This window comes from Clarias gariepinus, chromosome 16, assembly GCF_024256425.1.
Source record: "Clarias gariepinus isolate MV-2021 ecotype Netherlands chromosome 16, CGAR_prim_01v2, whole genome shotgun sequence".
Lineage (NCBI taxonomy): Eukaryota > Metazoa > Chordata > Actinopteri > Siluriformes > Clariidae > Clarias > Clarias gariepinus.
The window spans coordinates 22,334,176-22,353,189 of NC_071115.1; the positions used below are offsets into that span (position 1 = coordinate 22,334,176).

The following is a 19,014-nucleotide window of genomic DNA, read 5'->3' on the forward strand; positions in this document are numbered from 1 at the left end:
ATTTCTTTGGCTGAAGCGTAATACTATGCTATAAATCACTATTGCACTGTTGCCCCATGGCCTAGTGTAAGGGTGTGGGCTATTGGCTTATTATAGGTTAGATTGCATCACTTAGTCTCAGGTTCTTCCTGTGCAGCTACGTACACTCCAGGGCAGTGGTCCCAGGAACACACACATACCAAACACATATTCGCATACAGCCCCCAAGTACTTCTCTTTGAAACTGATTTGATCTCGTTTCTAAATGGCAGGCAGTTATTATACTTTGATATTAACTCTTCTAAGTTAGATTTTGTTTTTCAGATTCACATTTAAGGTACATTTAATATAATAATGCATAATTAATTTAATAATAGTTTTTAGGTTTAGAAACGTACTGTGTATTTTCAGTAAACGTGTGTGTCCTCCCCTGCCATCAGCTGCCAGAGTGCAGGCTGATGTGCGTCACATCCTGTGCCGGAGGAATGGAGCGAATGTGCTACTAAGCTGTGGTTGCATAAGTCTCCCACTTAACAACCCTTCCTACAAGACTCAGTGTAACCATCACACACAGTCGTTAACTGAGCTCACTCAACACATTTCCACAGCGTTTCTATTATTTTGTTCACACACACATACGTGTGTGTATGTGTATTATTATGCATATTGTGCAGAACAAATTTCAGAGAGTAAAAGCTACCTTTATTTTTCTATAAAACCCCCAGCTACATCAATGCACCTATCCCAACAAGTATTCCGCAAGTGCTTGGATACCATCAACATAGAAAGCTTTTTTAGTGTGCCAGAGCCATGAATGCATGTATGCGTTTATACCCAGGTTTACGGTTTCCTCTTGGGTATCTTGTGCCCTTGGGCTTCTGGAGATGTGCTGTGGTGTCTGGCACCAGGACTTTGGCAGCAGGTACTTTCGATTTTGTGGGTTGCTGATTGGGGCCTTTGTGGATCGGACTTGTTTGTCTGATGAATCCCATGGGTGCTCAAGTTTGGAGGCAGGATCAGCGGTCTGGACCCCATGTGCGGTGTGTTGTGCTGACTTTCTATCATGGCCAGCATTGACAGTTTGTACTGAATTGGATTTTCTTTGGGACCGGGCTAGATGGGCTGGCCTTTAGTTCCCGTGGGCATGGGTGAGGCATGGGTGCCCGTGATCCTGTCACCTGTTTCCTATTGTATATTTGGTGATTAGTGTTGTTCAGTTCACATATCAACAGTTTAGATGTTTTGGCTGATTGGTGTGTGTTATGTCTGTGTGTCTCTCTCTCTTTCTCTCTCTCTCTCTCTCTCTCTCTCTACATATAACTCACTGACATGCTCTAAGCGGAGCAGGTGGTAACATTCTGTTCTCAGGGCCCTTTTGCCTCCTTTTAATAGCCTTACAGAAAGCCTTGTTGGACATTTCAAATTAACATAGCTAGTGCACTACACCCATTATCCTATTTTACCACAATAGTGTCAAGCATTTATTTAATCATATTCTGTGTGCTACCCTTTACAGATTTTAAACCATTTTTAAATGAATACATAAAAAAAATGGCAATCACAATGGGACCAATGCTTAAATAATAAACTATATGAAATAAACCCCAAACAAGTTGGATCGCTGGGATCAAGTAACTTTTACAAGATGCAGGTTAGGACACTCAAAAGCAACACACATTTTTACTGTTGAGAGAAAACACACCAGAATGTTTATCATGCAGAACCCTTCAAATGTTCTTCTGTCCATCAAACATTTTATTTTACTGTAACTCTTTTACTCCTTTAAGGAACTTAAAAAAGTTTTTAAACAAGAAAATCCAAATGTGTTTTTAAAGTCATTAAAAATAATAATTTTAAACATCTTACCTAGTTTTAATATTGAATAACAAAAATGCTTCTCGCCATGAATATAGCCATAGAAGCTGGCATGGCGTTAAAAAAGAAAAAGGTATTGTGTGCTTATATGAAATTTCCATATAAAATCAAAATACTCTCCTTGTCCAATATAATCTGTCCAATCACATTGGCAGAGTAGGGATTTTTTCACTTCTAACATATCAAGTACTGTATACCATAGTCGTGCTATGTTTTCTTGAGTGTTAGCCGAGCTTACTTGGAGTGGGCGCTGCTGTGCTGGGAGATGTGATCAGAGGTCTAGTCTATAACAAGAGATGGACCTGGTTCTCTCTGGAGTCCACAAGGAAGACCTCATTATCATCCCCTACTATGTGTTTCTGCTGCGAGCGCTAGGATACCTAGTCTCTCACACAATCTGTTGTTTCTACCCACGAAATATATAAAATATATAAATTAGAAAGGGCTTTCTTTGCAATAAAGAAACATTGCCATTTCTTTACAGTCCTTCAGGTTGTACGCTAACCATTTACACATCAGCTTCCCGTGTGGTAGGAGTGATTTAACTACTAAGTTTGTTTAGAAATAATTATTACAGATACATGTCGTTCAAAGAGCATGCACCATTTTTAGATTTAAATTAACATTAAATGGTAAACTATGCTAATGCTAAATAATTTTATAGGCGAGAAAACTAATGGTATAAGGAATGGGGTAAATTTAATTAATAAAGTTCTATTCAGTTGTGAAGTTGTGAAATAAAGCCAACGATTTTTTTTTTCAAGTGTCAAGATTTTAAAATTGTAACACATTTGGGGGGGGGGGGGGGGGGATTTAATATCAAATTTGGATATGTATTAAATCATGATACTTACACAATCACATTATCAATCGAATAAGCACCCAGGTATCATAATATCGTATCAGGTGGTCCCTGGTTATTCCCATCCCTAATATGTATATATAATCTTAAATGTTTGTTGGCCTAAACTATGTGTATCAGACATTTTAAAAAGAGCACCGTATCTTTTGACAATTTTTTTTATTTTTTTTTTTTTTAAAACTTGCTCTTTTTGCTCCACCTATAAACACAGACACACAGTTTCCTCCCCAGTTCTTCACAGTGCATGCACACGGCAAAGACATTTAGCCTTTGGCCACCTGCCTGCATCCAAGTCAGCCTGTTTCCCATTTGGCATTGGAGTGTTTCCTTTTAAAGGTGGGGGTGGGTGCAGGAAACCTTCATCTGATATTCAGTGTTACAGAATTACGCTTTTAAAAAACCACACACATTACACGGATTGTTTTAAACAAACAAGTGTAACACTGAGAGATTTTGTGTGTGTGTGTGTGTGAGTGAGAGAGACGGTGTGTTCGTGTGCGTGTTTACTTCAGTGTCTCATTCCGGTGTAGCCTATGCACAGACACCATGCTGCTTTTGTCTTTGTGCTACTAGCAAGGAAGCTCCAAATGTTCTAATTGCAGCCCAAGTGGTCTCAGTTTAAGATTTTGCGACACTTCACAAAATAAATTGAGCGTAGAACAATGGCAGGAAAAGGAATCTCTGTTTCACTCTGCTCTGTTTTCCACTTTCATGTGATCACACGCTGGAAAGCACTCCCTGTTTTAACCTTCACCCGGGGTGCATTCCCTGCACGCAAGTACACAAGTACGAGTGCTCTTCGCTTCATGAGCAAAGGGATATAAATAAGGCTGGAGTGAGGGAGCGAGGTCGGATCCTGTCTAAGCAGTGTGGGATGAACGGGGCGGTCGCTTGCATGCTGTGCCGCAGTTTCTTGGCAGCCGTTCAAAAGTGAGCCTTGGAAGACATATTGTAGGAGACGTTGTATCAGGAATGCCTGACGTTTTGCACACAACCTAAAGCCCATGGGACGATGGTCGGGAGGCTCCTCTGTTCAGGTACTTTTCCACTTTTTCGTCATTTCCCCGCCCCCTCTAGACGACACAGCGGTTCTTTTTTGCTCTCTTCTCTGTGCAGCACTGCTTCTGTTTATTTCGCTCTCACAGTATTCTGAGGGCTAGAGGTAAAGCGTAAAGCCACAGAAGGTGGCTCTATGCATAAGTGTCCTTTTGTTGAACATGCTCCTGAGTGATACCAATATGTTGACGACAGCTCTAGGTTGTTTTGGCTATGTTTCAGCCTTGATAAAATGGCGTCCTTTGCTACGCAGTGACTCTTGAAAGGGATGGTGCTTATGTCAGAAGCACACTGCTTTTCCTCTCTCTCTCGCTCTCTCCTCTCTCTCTCACACACACACACACACACACACACACACACACACACACACACACACACACACACCTCTTATGATCTTTCACTTGCATACAATGTGACTGTTTGTCTTCTAATCTCTGGTTGAAAATGTGCTCTGCAAACTGCCTGTAGTGCAGTAAAGCTGTAAGCTGTAGATTTGCCTACAGTCACAACACACTGAACCGTGTGTACCCATGCAAAGCCACACGTAAACAACCGAGCTGAACCAAGAAAATGGCCAGTGCTTTCCAAGTAATTATCATGAACTTAGGCCCCACATGAGGCATTTAAATGCTTTTAAATGTCACTGATTTCTTGAATAGGGATGGGTGTGTATGTTATTTGGTCAGATGGCAGTTCAAGAAGTTGTAGATTTCTAGATCTGTTTTGATTTTAGGTAAAAAGACCTAAATGGCATGTTTAACAGTGTAACATACATGGTGAGTTTTTAGATATATATGGAAACATATATTTGTTTTTCTGTCTCTGTGCGTGTGTGTTTATATATATATATATATATATATATATATATATATATATATATATATATATATATATATATATTATCAGCCATTAGCAGCTGATCCTTAAGGTTTTGTAAAAATGCATCCAGTCATCTCACAATTGTGTGTAACTCAAACCATACTTGGTCTGCAACAATTTTTAAGAAGGAAGGACATGTCGAAGTAGCATCCACGTTAACAGCAGGTCCCATGAATTCAGAGCAAAACATTGCCCAGAGCATCATATTGCCTTTTCCCCATAGTGCATCCTGCCATCTCTTCCCCAGGCACACATACCCAGCCATCCTTATAGTGTTAAAGAAAGTGTGATTCATCCAACCAGGCCCACCTTCTTCCATTGCTCTATGGTCTAGTTCTGAGGCAACTGCAGAGAGAGGGGTCAACATGGGCACTTTGATTCGTCTGTAGCTACTTAACCCCATACACAGATGTACTGTGTTTTAAAGGGATTTTAGCAGTTTGTACTATAGAGGCTTGCATGTGGGATTCAACTAGATGGCCTGGTCTTTGCCTCCTAAATTAATCAGTAAGCCTTAGGCATCTATTGTCAGTCCACTGGTTGTCTTTCTTTGAACGCCTTTTTGTAAAAACTAACCACTGCAAAATGGGAACACCACACGACAAGACATGCTGTTTTTGGATTCTCTGACCTGGTCATCTAGCCATCATAATTTGGCTCTTGTCAAAGTTGTTCAGATCTTTATCCTTGCTCATTTTCCATCACATTAACTTTGAGAATTGATTGCTTGCTGCTGGAATTGACATTTTTTGAATACCATGTCAACAATGCTTCTTTAACCTCTAGGTTTTTTTTAGTTACACAAACTATTTTTCTCTTCATTATACTATAATACCATACAGGGCTTTTGATTATCTTAATAAATAAAACTGAAAAGTAATTTAATATAGTGCAAATTATATATCCATGGATTTTATACTAAATAATCTACAAAAATTGTCTGCCTTCCAGTGTTGGGGAACATTACTTTTTAAAGTAAGTAATTACATTACAAAATGACTTATTCTCTAAAAAGTAATCAGTTGCATTACAGCGTTACTTTCTGATAAAAGTAAATAGTTTGAGCACACAATACCTTTGCAGAAAATGAAAACTCCTTTGTGATTCCTCATGCATGTTGTTTTAGTCAAGACCTTTACAATTATTCTACCATCATCAGGTCTGCGAAGTTTGGCCCATAATCACTTAACTATTAATACCCCTATCTTACCTACGTGGTTTTGGCAGTAACCATAAGTACGGTTCAAATGATTCACCGAGTTTTGGTGCAGTGATTAGGTTTCCATCATTCCGAGTGTCGGTCCTCACATAGTCAGAGTGAGAGATGGGGTATAACAGCGGGAATGACGGAGGGGGGCGGGTTATCGGGGGCGGGGCTTGTAGAACGACTTTTACACACACACTAACGGATTGGGAATGACTGCTGTCTGGCTCGCGGATTACATAAATTGTCTGAATAACGGGTTACATTTTTAAAAATAGAACTGAATAACTGAGTACTTAAATAGCGGACCTAACGCGTTAGATTACTCGTTACATCAAAAAAGTAATCCAAGTACTCTAATGCATTACTTTGGAACGTGTTACTCCCAACACTGCTGCCTTTGTAATAATTTTAGCACACTTAACATTGTTTACTTTAACCATTCTGCACCTATATATTGTAATAATTTATAATCCCATTATTTGGTTTCACCCAGAATAAAATGGGTTCTCTTTCATGTCTGGTTCCCTCAGTTTTTTGTCCCTTATTTAATATCTGTGTTTCTTGCCACTGTTGCTTCTGGCTTACTCATTAGGAATCCAGATCTGTGTCTGGATTTCTGCTTTGTGAAAATGACTGTTGTTGAAGGCATTGTACTAATAAAGTTCAATATATGTCTAGTTGATTATATTGAATTTAAATGAATAATTCTAGAGAGCTAGAAGCCAGTAGGCCTTTTTCGTTAGGTAATTATTGAGTGTATAACAGTGTTTTCTGTAGCCTGTATTCATGATTTGACAAAGATTAGTCTTGTTTTAAAGTAAGTAATTATTAAAAGTATTCATTATAATCACTAAAATAAAATGCATAACATATGTATTGAAATATGTTGTCTAATTGTTATGTCGCAGGAATATATGCATTATTTGTTCCGCTTATTGTCTTTCTTTACTCCTTTTAGACCTGCCCGTGCAGAGTGGCCATTCAGCACAGTATGAGAGTCCCCACTGGGGACGTACATCCGTCAACTGCAGTACTACCGTAGTCACAACCAGTAGCAGTGGCTGGGATCAACTGATTATAGACAAAAGTGATACAGAGGAGTGGCCTTCTATTTCGCGCAGTGAAAGCCACATCCCTGCAGGATGTCCATCAGATACTGAGCTTGTCAACAACGCCAGCAGCACAGAAACCATGAGCATGGCTACAGGGGGCAGCCAGCAGGGACACTTTTCCACTAATCATCCCAATAAAGCCAGTAATAGCCACTCAGGAGGCATCCTCTCCAGCCAGACTGGGGCCAGTAGAGGCTGGGGCTCTGGCCCATCTCCTGCCACTGCTGGAGAAGGAAAGAGTGAAGGCAGCAGTGCATCAATGGGACCCAGGACCTGGGGTTCCTCCAATTTTAACTTGAATTTAAATCCCAATGCCAACCCCTCTGCTTGGCCAGTCCTGGGACATGAGGGGACAGGCGTGGGTGGCAGCTCTGGACTATCCAACCAAGCTCCTTCTAATATCTGCAGCCCACCGGTTGCTGCATCCTCTGGACCCAGCAGTAGTGGCAGTTTAGTTGGTGGCAATGGAAATTCTGCTGGCAACTCTGGTAATGGTAATAGCAGCACCGCCTGGGGTGGTATGGTGTCTAGTGACAATTCTGAGCCACACTCCTCGACTTCCACGAATGTGTCTTTTAGCTCTGAACCTCAGAACCTTAACACTGAAGGACCAAATCACACTAAGCAAGAGACCATGAGCTCTGCCAACAGTCTGCCTAACTGGGGCGTTACCCCTGTTGGCATGAGCTCTTTTATCCAGTCTCCAACACGAAGTTCACAGGTCAATGGGGAGGAGGGATCTTTGTGGGGTAATGGAGATGCCAAGACTGCCAATAGCTCCAAGGACTCAGGCTGGGATTCAGGAAGTGGTTGGGGTCAAGGAGTAGCTTCAGCCACCCCTGGCTGGGGAAAAGCCTCATCTAATGGGGACTGGGGCAAGCATTCCAGTGAACCTAAAGGGTGGGAGTCTGCAGGATCTCCTACTCAAGAACAGCCACTGAATTCTTGGGGGAGTGGAGCCAATGCTCCAGCTAGTGAGGGAAGCAACGATAGCATGGATGGTCATTCTCACAGGAGGGAGCGCTCGTCAAGAGATATGGCCCCACCTCTCCTGCCTGCCCAGGACATGGACCCAAGGGTTTTGTGCAACACAGGATGGGGACAGACCCCTGTTCGTCAACACACGGCCTGGGAGACTGAAGAAGCTGCACGCTCCAATCATAAGAATGATGTTGGTACTGAAGCATGGGGCTCATCTTTAAATGCACCTCATATGACACAACCACCATCGCATGGTAGTGTCAATACAAATTCTGGACCTGACTCTGGGGGCAAGAATGATGCTCATCGCCCCACTTCTGCAACTGCATCAGGCTGGGGAACATCTCCCAGTCAACCATGCTCTGGATGGGGTGACAACACCAAGAAGCCCCCTATTGGTCCTGGTGGTTGGGGCAACCCTCCACAAGCAGGCCACAGTGGAGGCTTGCAAAAAAGTGGACAGTGCTGGGGCTCTGAAGACAAGTCTCCTACATGGGATGACTCTCATGCCAAGGCTAAACCTCAGGGTTGGGGTGAGGGCCCCAAGCCATCCCATGGTTGGGGCAGTGACCCAGGAGGGGACAATGGAGCTGGTGATGAGTGGGGTGACTCTGGAGAAGAAAAAAAGAATGGACCATCCAGCACTTCTTGGGAAGGGGATGGCACAGGATGGAAAGAAAACCCTCGTGGTTGGGGAAAACCATCCTCAGGTGGGGGCTGGGGAGATGCACAACGCTCCAATGTCTCAACACAGGGATGGAGCAACAAGACTCAGGAGGCAAGCAGTGGAAGTAATGCTGGTGGGAACATGGGTTCATGGGGAGGTTCAGGCTCTCTCAAACAGAGTGGATCTGGTTGGGGAGGAAGCAATGGGGGAGGAGTAAAACATAATCATGTTGCGGAGCCCACAGGATGGGAAGAGCCCTCCCCACCCTCAATCCGACGCAAAATGGAAATTGATGATGGTACCTCAGCTTGGGGTGATCCAAGCAGTTATAATAAGACAGTTAACCTCTGGGACAGGAACAATCCTGGAATGCAGAGTAAAACAAGCTCTGGAAATGCCAACAATGCCCCCAATAACCATCACCACCATCCCCATCATAATCAGCCTCCGTTGCAGGGCCATGGACATGGTGGGCCAGTTGCAACCAACAGCCATATCACTCCTGACAATACAAGCCCACATCAAGCTGGGGCCCCTCATAGCAGAGCACCCTTGATAAATACAGGTAAATAAACTTCTTTGTCTTTCGTTTTCTAATAACCAAGCTTTATATATTTTTCTAAATAAGTGATCAGTCTTGAATTTTGAAAAGAAACAGATTTTTAGTCTCAGTAAAAGGCTCATAATCTCTTTTTTTACCATATGCTATGAAAAATGTGGCACAAAACCAAATATAGATGTTATGTCATTATTAGTTATGTTAGTTTTATGTGCCTAAATTACCAGTAAAAATATTTTAACATTTTCAGGGCATTTGGAGGTGTGCACAGGTTTCACATACCTATTTGACTAGGCTGACAATATTTAAATACTAAAATACACTGTCTGGCCAAAAAAAGACACCATTTCAGTAGGGTCAAATTATTTGGCTGCATCAAGCAAAGAACATTTGAGGATATTTGAAATCATGAATAGAGATCACTTAAACATTTAAAGGTGCATGGTAAAAATTAACAGTAACTATGTTTAATAGTTAAAGTAAGAGCATTTCCATACTCGCATAGAGTGAGATGACAATTTGCAGGATTGGGACAGCTGTGTCAACGGAAAACCACTTGTTAGTGAAGCTAATCAGGAAAAATGCTTTAATTTGCTAGGGAGCATAAAGATTGGACTTCGGAGTTATGGAAAAAGGCCATGTGGTGAGTGATGGGTGCGACAGGGTAAGAAGGGAAGCACTTATAAGCGATGTCTCCATCATTCATACTGTAGTGCCAATTGTACAAGCCTTTGGATTCAGAGTTATGATCTGGAGGTGCTTCATTTGGTCAGGTCTAGGCTCAGCATTGTTATGTGACAATAAAACAAAGTCAGCTGATGACCCGAATGTACTGAATTACCAGGTTTTCACATCCATGGAGATTTTCTTCCCTGATGGCACAGGCATATTCCAGTGAAAGAGTGGTCTGGAAGAGTAATCTTAAAGTGTGTGAGGCCAAGCCAGGCAGTGTATTTAATTAGATATTTGTTGTGCCCTACATCCATAGAAATATATATATTTTTTTCCCCTCCTCTGCTAGCAAAGATGTGTGTCATGGATATTTGAATATTAAAATTGTCAAAAAGCAATGCCTGTAGGCTAGGCAAAAGGTATAATTACCCAGGTAAATTATTGCCATTAATTGAAGCCTTCCAAAATGTTTTTGGCAAATGCTTTGACATGCCTCTGATTACATAAATATAATTCACATTTAAAAAATGTCAAATGACAAAAAAAAAAAAAGCTTTGGTCAAACTTTGTCAGAAAGGGTTTTCCTTTGTTTACTGCTTACATAGAATATGCCAAATAATTAGAACTGGGCAAAAAATTTTGAAGGGCTAGGTGTTCAAAGGTTTGTTTACATTACAAGCCACACTGTTCAATTGAGATTGATGGGTCAGATAAGATTTGCATGTCATGATTGCTCACATTCATAATGTTGGACATAAGTTATTTTTTTCGGACTCTAATGTGCATGCGTCTGTACTCTACAAAATCGTTATATATAAAATTGTTACATACCCGTTTTTGGTTTATTCCAAAATTATTATTGGACTTGGGTAAATTATCATTTTTGTTTGTATAATTTGAGACAAACATACAGTAATTTTCTTGCACACTGAGTGGAAGTGTGTATTGACGGTCTTGGAACGGTTGTGCTGAAATTGAGCAGGTTGTGGAAAAACGTTTGATGCCCTCTACTGTTGGTTTGCTGCACAGCAACCACTTTTACAAGTTAGCACAAGATCTGGAATCTTAAGGTCAGACGTTGCCAAAAATCTATAAAAAAATTTATATACTACTTCTTCAATCGGACTGAATTCAGATATTCCTGCTAATACTAACATTTAAGCAGTGGGTTTTTAGTAGTAATTTATGAATATAATGTAAGATATAAGGATCATTCAATGATCAATCTTTTTTTTGCTGCTCTCTTGTTCCGATACGCTGAGTTAGTTTCTGTTGATTTTTTTTTTGCATTAGAAATATTGATCATTAACTACTTTAAACATTTTTGCTTGTTGGCCTTAACTGTATGCGTAATAATGCGTAAATATGCAAGTTTAGCAATTGTTAATATGTATATAGTATGCATGTGTACATGTACTATATGTAGTCATGCTATATAGAAGTTTTGTAGACACATGAACATCATGATTTCATTCACAACAGTGGACAGCGGAAGTACAGACATTATGCTGCTATGTATTTTCATTGATGATTTTGTTCAAAGTAGCCAGAAAAAATAAATAAAATGACCTGATGATTACCAGATTACCTAGCGAGTTACACAATGCTTTGTCACACAGATTGTAATCTAGAAATTGATAGCTTTTGTTCTGCTGGTTATTTTTTGTTATGCGGTATGTTGTGGTAGGTGTTGTAACTTGGTTAAAAGAGAAACAAGCGTGTAAAAATGGATGAAGCAAGTAACAAGGATTTTAATTTGCAGAACTTTATCATAACGGAATAACCTTAGATGGCGTGACAATATGTGATTCCTCCAGGATCTGATGCTGTTTGCTAGAGATAGTGTTAATTCATTCAGTGCTTCTGGTGCAAATGAGACGTTGCTTTGGAATGTGCTCTGCTTTATGCTTCTTAAATGGATTTGCAGGTACTGTAACTAAGACTGACATTTCAAGCATTTTAATTAATAGCTAACTGTTCTGAGGTTGAATCCCAAAGCACCTACGATGGAAAGCTAGTGCACTATGTAGGATGTAGATTTCCTTGTTTTACACATCAAGTAGTACTCTAGTTCAGGGGTTAATAATTTAGGATACAAAAGAGGGTGGGACTGACTATGGCGGTCAGAGATCATGTCATCAAATTCAAAAGATCTATACTGTAATTCATTAAGGGGTGTGGGATCCAGCCTAAACAGAAAGTCCTAACTGAAATTGTGTTATGTAGAATTGTTAATGTATGTTAAATTAATCCATGCAGTGGAGAAGGGTGCAACCCAAACCAAGTGTTCTTTTCCAAGTAACAGACAATAGGGAAAAATGCATTATGCTTTCTGTGCAAGTCCATAAAAATTGCTTTATGTGGAATATACGATGAGTGTAGTGTTCTTGAGATGTGCCTGTGTTTCTGTTCAGGGTGGGGAGATATGCCTAATGTCCACTCCAAAACTGAGTCCTCATGGGGAGAGCCTGTACCCTCTCCAGCAACCGTGGACAATGGCACATCAGCCTGGGGCAAACCCTCTGGTGGCTGGGGTGACAACAACCCTGAAGGCTATGGCCGAGGTGGAGGCCCACCAGGATCTGCGCCCTGCAAGCCAGGTTAGTTTGGCACCAGCATATCTACTGTCACATGTACCCTGCGGCTACTTTTGTTGTACCTGGAACTGGTTAATCAGTCCAGCGTGTATGGTCTGTAGTATGCAAGAAATGGCTGGATTAAAACACAATGAAGTTGTTAGTTTTTGTATAACCGCCCAGTCTGAAATAGATGTTTGACTTGTGCCACAGTGATTTGGCAACAGGTATAGTGTTTATCAATTAACAACACTTCTCATATTTGAATGGATTATACATTGATTTTTATGGCACAGAAACTCCTGTTGTCACTTTAATTATAGCTCCAATAAACAGCTGTATTTCCTCGCTTCACTCTCTTTATCTCTCACACACACAATCACATCATGCCTCCTCAAAAAACACGGCTTAATATTTTTCTTAAAGGATCAGCATGTAAACTTCTCTGTCGTGAAGATTTGCCTTTTTGCAAAGAACTATATTACAATGCTTTTACAGCCAAGATTAAATAAATATTTTAATGATTATATATTTTACCCTGAAAGACATGTTTTTGTTTCTATTATTAGTCATAGGTTATGAATCACAGCTTCCATAGAAGTCCCTGTGTATGAGCCGTTACTATAGAAACCGTCATGTATTAGATCAGGCATTAATATTTACATATTGATCATGCAACAGCCATGCTGTTATATGAAAATAATGTGCGGCTTCTGACCAGTCAGATTTAACTTTACTTTTGCCAATATGATATAAAACAATAAAAAATGTAAGGAATAAACCATGATGAGGCATCCTGTTCTAATTGAATGTGCTTATTCCTCTTATGCTGTAGCATATTATATGGTTTACAATGATCTCATTGTAAAGCATATCATTTCTTACAGCAATAATATAGAATTTAAAGTAAGTTATTTTCAATTCTCTATTAATCATGTTATAAAAGCTACAAACATTTGTTTCTTTACATTTTCTTAAAGATAATGGGGGAAAAAAACTAAGGCCTCTGACCTGTCCTGTGATTTAAAAAAACCTTTACTTCTAACTTTTTAAAATGTATCTCATTCTTGTTCAAATTGTTCATATAAAGAAAAAAAACAAGCATGTTAATTTAAACCAGGTGTGTGCGATCTACACCTTTTATCCAAGCATAATGATGAATTCAGCAGTATTAAGATTTTTGATGTATGTCAAGAACATTGTAAGCGCAACAAGGTTTCAATGAACTATACTGTCCTCTGCTGTTGAGTGAATGCAATGAATTTCAGTTATGGACACCGAGTTGTTTCTTGGGGTATGTGTAGGAATTAATGTTATCTGTTTTTTACAGCCTCTAAATCTATGCAAGATGGCTGGGGAGGGGGAGAGGACATGGGTCTGTCAACAGGGCAGTGGGAGCAGGATGAGGGTGACATGTGGAACAGCACAGCCTCTCAAGAGAGCAGCTCATCCTGCAGCTCGTGGGGCAACCAGCCCAAGAAAGGTCCCCAGAAGGTCAGTAAAGACAAAGATCGATAGGTCACTTGCTCATATAGGAATATGGGAATGATAATTCCAGGGTGATGGACCCATCATGGTAAAAAGAGAAGCACATGATGCAATGCACCAATCATGCATGGTGCCGTCGTACACTGTGTCTGTGAAGGCAGTGTTATGACCAGTGTTGTAACACGTTACAAAGTAAAGCGTTCGAATACTTGGAGTACTTTTTTGATGTAACAAGTAATCTAACGCGTTAGGTCTGTCATTTAAGTATTCAGTTATTTCGTTACTTTTTCAAAAATGTAATCCGTTATTTAGGCAATTTATGTAATCCTTGAGCCAGGCACAGCGTCATTACTCGCAGTGAATCATGATGAACCGTACTTACGGTTACTGCGCAAAACTGCGTAGATGAGATGGGGATATTAGTAGTTAACAGATCTTGGGCCAAACTTCGCTGAGTGATGATGGTAGAATAATTATAATTATATATTGACTAAAACAACATGCACGAGGAATCACAAAGGAGTTTTTATTTTTTGCAATGGAAAAGTACTCGAACTAGTTACTTTTATCAGAAAATAACGCTGTAATGTAACTGATTACTTTTTAATGATAGTAATTTTGTGACTAATTAGTTACTTTAAAAAGTAATGTTCTCCAATATTGGTCATGGCCTGGGTTTGGCAATAAAATTAAGTCAGCTGATGCCCTGAATGTACTGAAATACCAGTTTTGGAGGAGTTTGTGGAGTTTTTCTTCCCTGATGGAACAGGCATATTTCAGGACTCAGTGTGTAAAAGGGAGCATGAGGAATCATTCACACATGGACTGGGCATGTCAAAACAAATGTTAGTGTGTGTGGGCCAAGCAGTGTATGTTAAGTGTAATTGGTGTGTAAATGCTTATAAAAGTAATATTAATGAAGATGGCAAATGTTGATATTTTCAGGTCTTACAGACAAAGGTTCCTAATAAACAAGACGAAGCCTGGATTATGACCCGTCTCATTAAACAACTGACTGATATGGGTTTCCCTGTAAGTGTTAAACATGCCTTATTAAGCATGCTGCTGCGATGCCTTATTAATGTACAGTAATCAGTGAAGACATTATAGTCTTTTAATGCACTACCTAAACTCAAAATTCAATGAAGAGTGATTCCTGATGCATTTTCTTCCATATGTGTCTACAGAGAGATCCAGCAGAGGAGGCTTTAAAGAGCAACAATATGAACCTGGACCAGGCCATGAGTATGTTTTGCATCTTGATAAAATTATTTCAAGTGAAGAGATTTAAAAAATATTTTTACGTATTTTAAAATCTGGTGCATGTTTCCCTTGAAGGTGCCCTTTTAGAAAAGAAGACTGAATTAGATAAGCGAGGGTTGGGAATCTCTGACTACAGTAATGGGCTTGTCAACAAGCCAATGAGCTGCAGGTCTTCAATCATCTCCAAAGACTCCTCCTCAGACCGTCCTGCCTTTCTGGATAAGGTGGCCCATTCATTTCATCTGGCTTCCACATCTGTTAAACATTTTTATGTTTTACACTAATAGGTGTGGTATCTTTATTGTGGGATATTCTGTACTACAGGATGGAGGACTAGCGGACGATGCCCAAACTTCACCATTTATGCCTTCTCCCAGCCTGAAGCTCCCGTTGGCTAGTGCTGCACTCCCTGGCCAGAGTCTTGGGGTCACAATGCAAAACTTGAACAACAGACAGGTCAGGGAGACAAAAACAGTTGTTGATTGTTGTTCGATCTCTTTCCTTCCATTATTTTAAAAGAATTTCCTCGTTGTTGGCTGTTGTATGTAGATGCAGAGTGGCATGTTTGGCAGTAGTGGAACAGCACAAACCCGGGCCCTGCAGCAGCCTCCTCCTCAGCCAGCAGTGCCACCTCTCAACTCCGCCCAGCCTAGTCTACGTGCTCAAGTGCCTCAGTTTCTCTCCCCTCAGGTGAGGCACATACAGTTTAGCCAGGAACAAGTTTCAGTTGTTGATGTATCTAAATAACATTGCTGTGTAAATTCAACGCCTGATAAACTGACAGATGTGACAATTTGGGTGAATAGTGCTAGTAGTAGGAGCAGTGGTGGTGGACATTCAGAATGTCATTTTATTTATTCAAAGCACAGTATAGAGCGATTCCTTGTCAAAAACGCTGATTTGGCACTTTTATTCAGCTGTGCTGCGTTAGCATTAAGGACTCATGAGAATAAGCAGTCAGAATAGTCAAAAATATTTTCATGACGTTAGAAAACTTGAAATTCCATCTTCTAGCTGTGCCTCAGGACATATGGCAGGCAAATCAACAACTTGAGATATATGTATGTAATTAAATTTTTTTAAGGCATTTCTTATTGTTTTATAGGTTCAAGCACAGCTCTTACAGTTTGCAGCAAAAAACATTGGTCTCAACCCTGCACTTTTAACCTCACCAATAAACCCTCAGCATATGACCCTGTTGAACCAACTCTACCATCTGCAGCTGGTAAGTCTAAGCATGGGGCAGGAAAAAGATTTGAGAGTAGTACAGATGGCAAACCAAAGACTTTCTCTCTTTGTACATTTTGTACGTTTGATTTTGGTGTGAATTATTTTTATAAAACGTAAAGTGTTAATTGATGTGTGGTGTTCTGTATTTGTGCAGGCATACCAGCGTTTACAAATTCAACAGCAGATGTTGCAGGCACAACGAAATGTTTCTGGCCCTATCAGACAACAGGAGCAGCAAGTACGCTTATTACTCTTTTTCAGGAAAAACAAATCATCAGAGTTTCCATTATTTCTTATGGGGTATTCATTTTGATATACAGTGGAACCTTGGATTACAAGCATAATTTGTTTCGAAAGTGGGCTCGTATATCAAAACCACTGCTGTAAAGTAAAAATAAAACAAATTAACTTGCACTTTACCTTTAAAAAGAATCGACAGAGTACAGTGTTTCTGTGTAGAGCAGAGAAAAAGAATGTGTTAGTGATGGGTCGTTCATGAGTGATTCGTTCATTTTCTACTGGGCGCGCATGCACAAATCATGTTACTCGCAATTCAAGGTTTCACTGTACAAGCACACTTCCAGAATTAATTATGCTCGCAATCCGATGTTTAACTGTAGATCACTGTAGATCACCAATCTTATTCTCTGACCAACTCAGCCATAGCTGTTAAAGTAGGAAGGCACAAGAGCATTGTTCTTGACATTTTTCCTGAAATATTAATAATATTAGGCATAGTGTGAAAGTTAACTTCCTTGTTCTTCCTTGTGCCTAATGGTGGCTCATAACCCACTGTACTGCTGTGTGTAAATTAGCAAGTGTACCCAAAAATGGAGCATGAAAAACAAGGTAAATGCTGTCCAGTAGAGGAGTAAGAAGAAGGGGTACAATCAATCGTGCCTAATGTAAAAATGTCCTAAGATTCCAGTCGCCTCATGCAATAGTTCTGAACTCAGATTCTGCAGGACCAAATGTCCTGCATATTTTAGTGTTTTTTTCCTGCTATATCACATCCACTTCAATTCAGAAAAGCAGTTAATCAGCTGATCAGTTAAATCAGGTGAGCTGGGAAATGAGAAAACACTTAAATAGAGTTTAATGCAGTTGTGAGAAACACTGGCCTAATGGATCCCTGAGGACTACAGGTCCTATTTTGAGAAGTCTGAATGCAATTATTCAGTTTGTAAATCACTGCGTAATCGTCTATTGTGTTAATGTCAGGACTGCGAGTATCGGGTTGCGAACATTATTGAGGAAATTTATATTTCCAACATCCTAATTTACCATGACCTGCTCTGTTTTGTTTGTGTTTGGTAGGTTGCACGTACAATCAATAACATGCAGCAGCAGATCCAGCAGCACCAGCGTCAGCTGGCCCAGGTTCTGCTAGTGAAGCAGCATCAGCAGCCTCCTCCTCCTCATCACAGCCTGCACCCCAGCACAGGCAAATCAGCACTGGACACATTTCCTTCACATCAACAGGCATCAGGACTGACTGTCTCTGACCTGGTGACCAAAGAGCCGCAGTCTTCTCCCAACTCCTTCTCCTCTTATGCTCTCTGTGAGAACAAGTCCTCTATTTCCATCTTTTCCGCTATCTCTGTTATAGGCAACAAATTTTAAACAAACTTTATTATTAGATAATAAGATTTTATATAATTAGATTTTGCCACTGTTGGCAAACATAGTATGTGTGAATTACACTTCATTCCATTTTTGATTGTCCAGCTGGATTAAACCCCAACATGAATGTAAACTGCATGGAGGTGGGAGCTATGTCCATGAAGGACACTCCTCAGCCTCAGTCGCGCCTGTCACAATGGACGCACCCCAACTCCATGGAGAATCTCTCTGGCAGCTCCTCACCTATGGAACCTGGCCTCAGCAAGCATGGTACTACTGTCACATTTCATTTTCATATTATTTTCTATATCTAAAGGTATAGGTTATGCAGAGTACAGCTTAAAAACAGTGTATATATCTCTTGTTAGGTGCCATCTCTGCAGGTCCAAACCTTGGTGCTCCAGGTAAACCCACCCTGGATGACTCCTACAACCCATATAACCTAATGCAGGGCACAGACTCTTCTGCCAGTCCACTGGTGACCCCTGACAGCTGGGGCCAGAGCAAGAATGCCAATGACAAGATGTCCAATGGGACCAACATCAGCTGGCCGCCAGGTCAGTAACTGTGGAATCTTAAAAATAACGTAACAATGTATTATATCACCATTTGTCATTCCAATGTGAATCAGTCTTGTAATGCCCTATTTGAACTATATCAGAGTTCTGCCCAGGAGTGCCCTGGAAAGGACTTCAGAATATTGACCCTGAGACTGATCCCAATGTGACCCCAGGAAGTGTTCCCAGTGGCCCCACCATCAACACCAACATTCAGGATGTGAACCGCTATCTGCTCAGAGACAGGAGTGGAGGTGAGAAGATGAGAAGGAATAAATATCTTTATATTTTTTAATAGTGCTGTTTAATAGTAGAACACTTTGTCAAGAGAAAATAATGGATGGTATACAACGAGCGCATTTCATTATTTCATATTTTATTATCAGCACCAGCAGTTTTTATTACTTTTTTGTCTTGTTTCTTTTTCC

The 19,014-nt window shown here is 40.4% G+C and overlaps 1 protein-coding gene across 3 annotated transcripts in view; it reads left to right on the forward strand.

Annotated features, from left to right (window-relative positions):
• tnrc6c1 (trinucleotide repeat containing adaptor 6C1) overlaps positions 1-19,014 on the forward strand; it is an 81,622-nt gene that overhangs the window by 51,701 nt on the left and 10,907 nt on the right. For 2 of the 3 annotated variants that reach the window (XM_053515163.1, XM_053515162.1), the window contains 14 exons: positions 6,817-9,183; positions 12,264-12,449; positions 13,756-13,919; positions 14,859-14,945; positions 15,101-15,158; positions 15,252-15,400; positions 15,501-15,632; positions 15,726-15,866; positions 16,282-16,401; positions 16,561-16,644; positions 17,724-17,967; positions 18,135-18,299; positions 18,398-18,586; positions 18,691-18,840. In XM_053515163.1, coding sequence (XP_053371138.1) covers positions 6,817-9,183; positions 12,264-12,449; positions 13,756-13,919; positions 14,859-14,945; positions 15,101-15,158; positions 15,252-15,400; positions 15,501-15,632; positions 15,726-15,866; positions 16,282-16,401; positions 16,561-16,644; positions 17,724-17,967; positions 18,135-18,299; positions 18,398-18,586; positions 18,691-18,840 — 4,236 coding nt within the window. Of the gene's footprint in view, positions 1-3,320; positions 3,754-6,816; positions 9,184-12,263; positions 12,450-13,755; positions 13,920-14,858; positions 14,946-15,100; positions 15,159-15,251; positions 15,401-15,500; positions 15,633-15,725; positions 15,867-16,281; positions 16,402-16,560; positions 16,645-17,723; positions 17,968-18,134; positions 18,300-18,397; positions 18,587-18,690; positions 18,841-19,014 lie in introns of those variants that run through there. The other variant, XM_053515165.1, reaches the window with a different exon arrangement.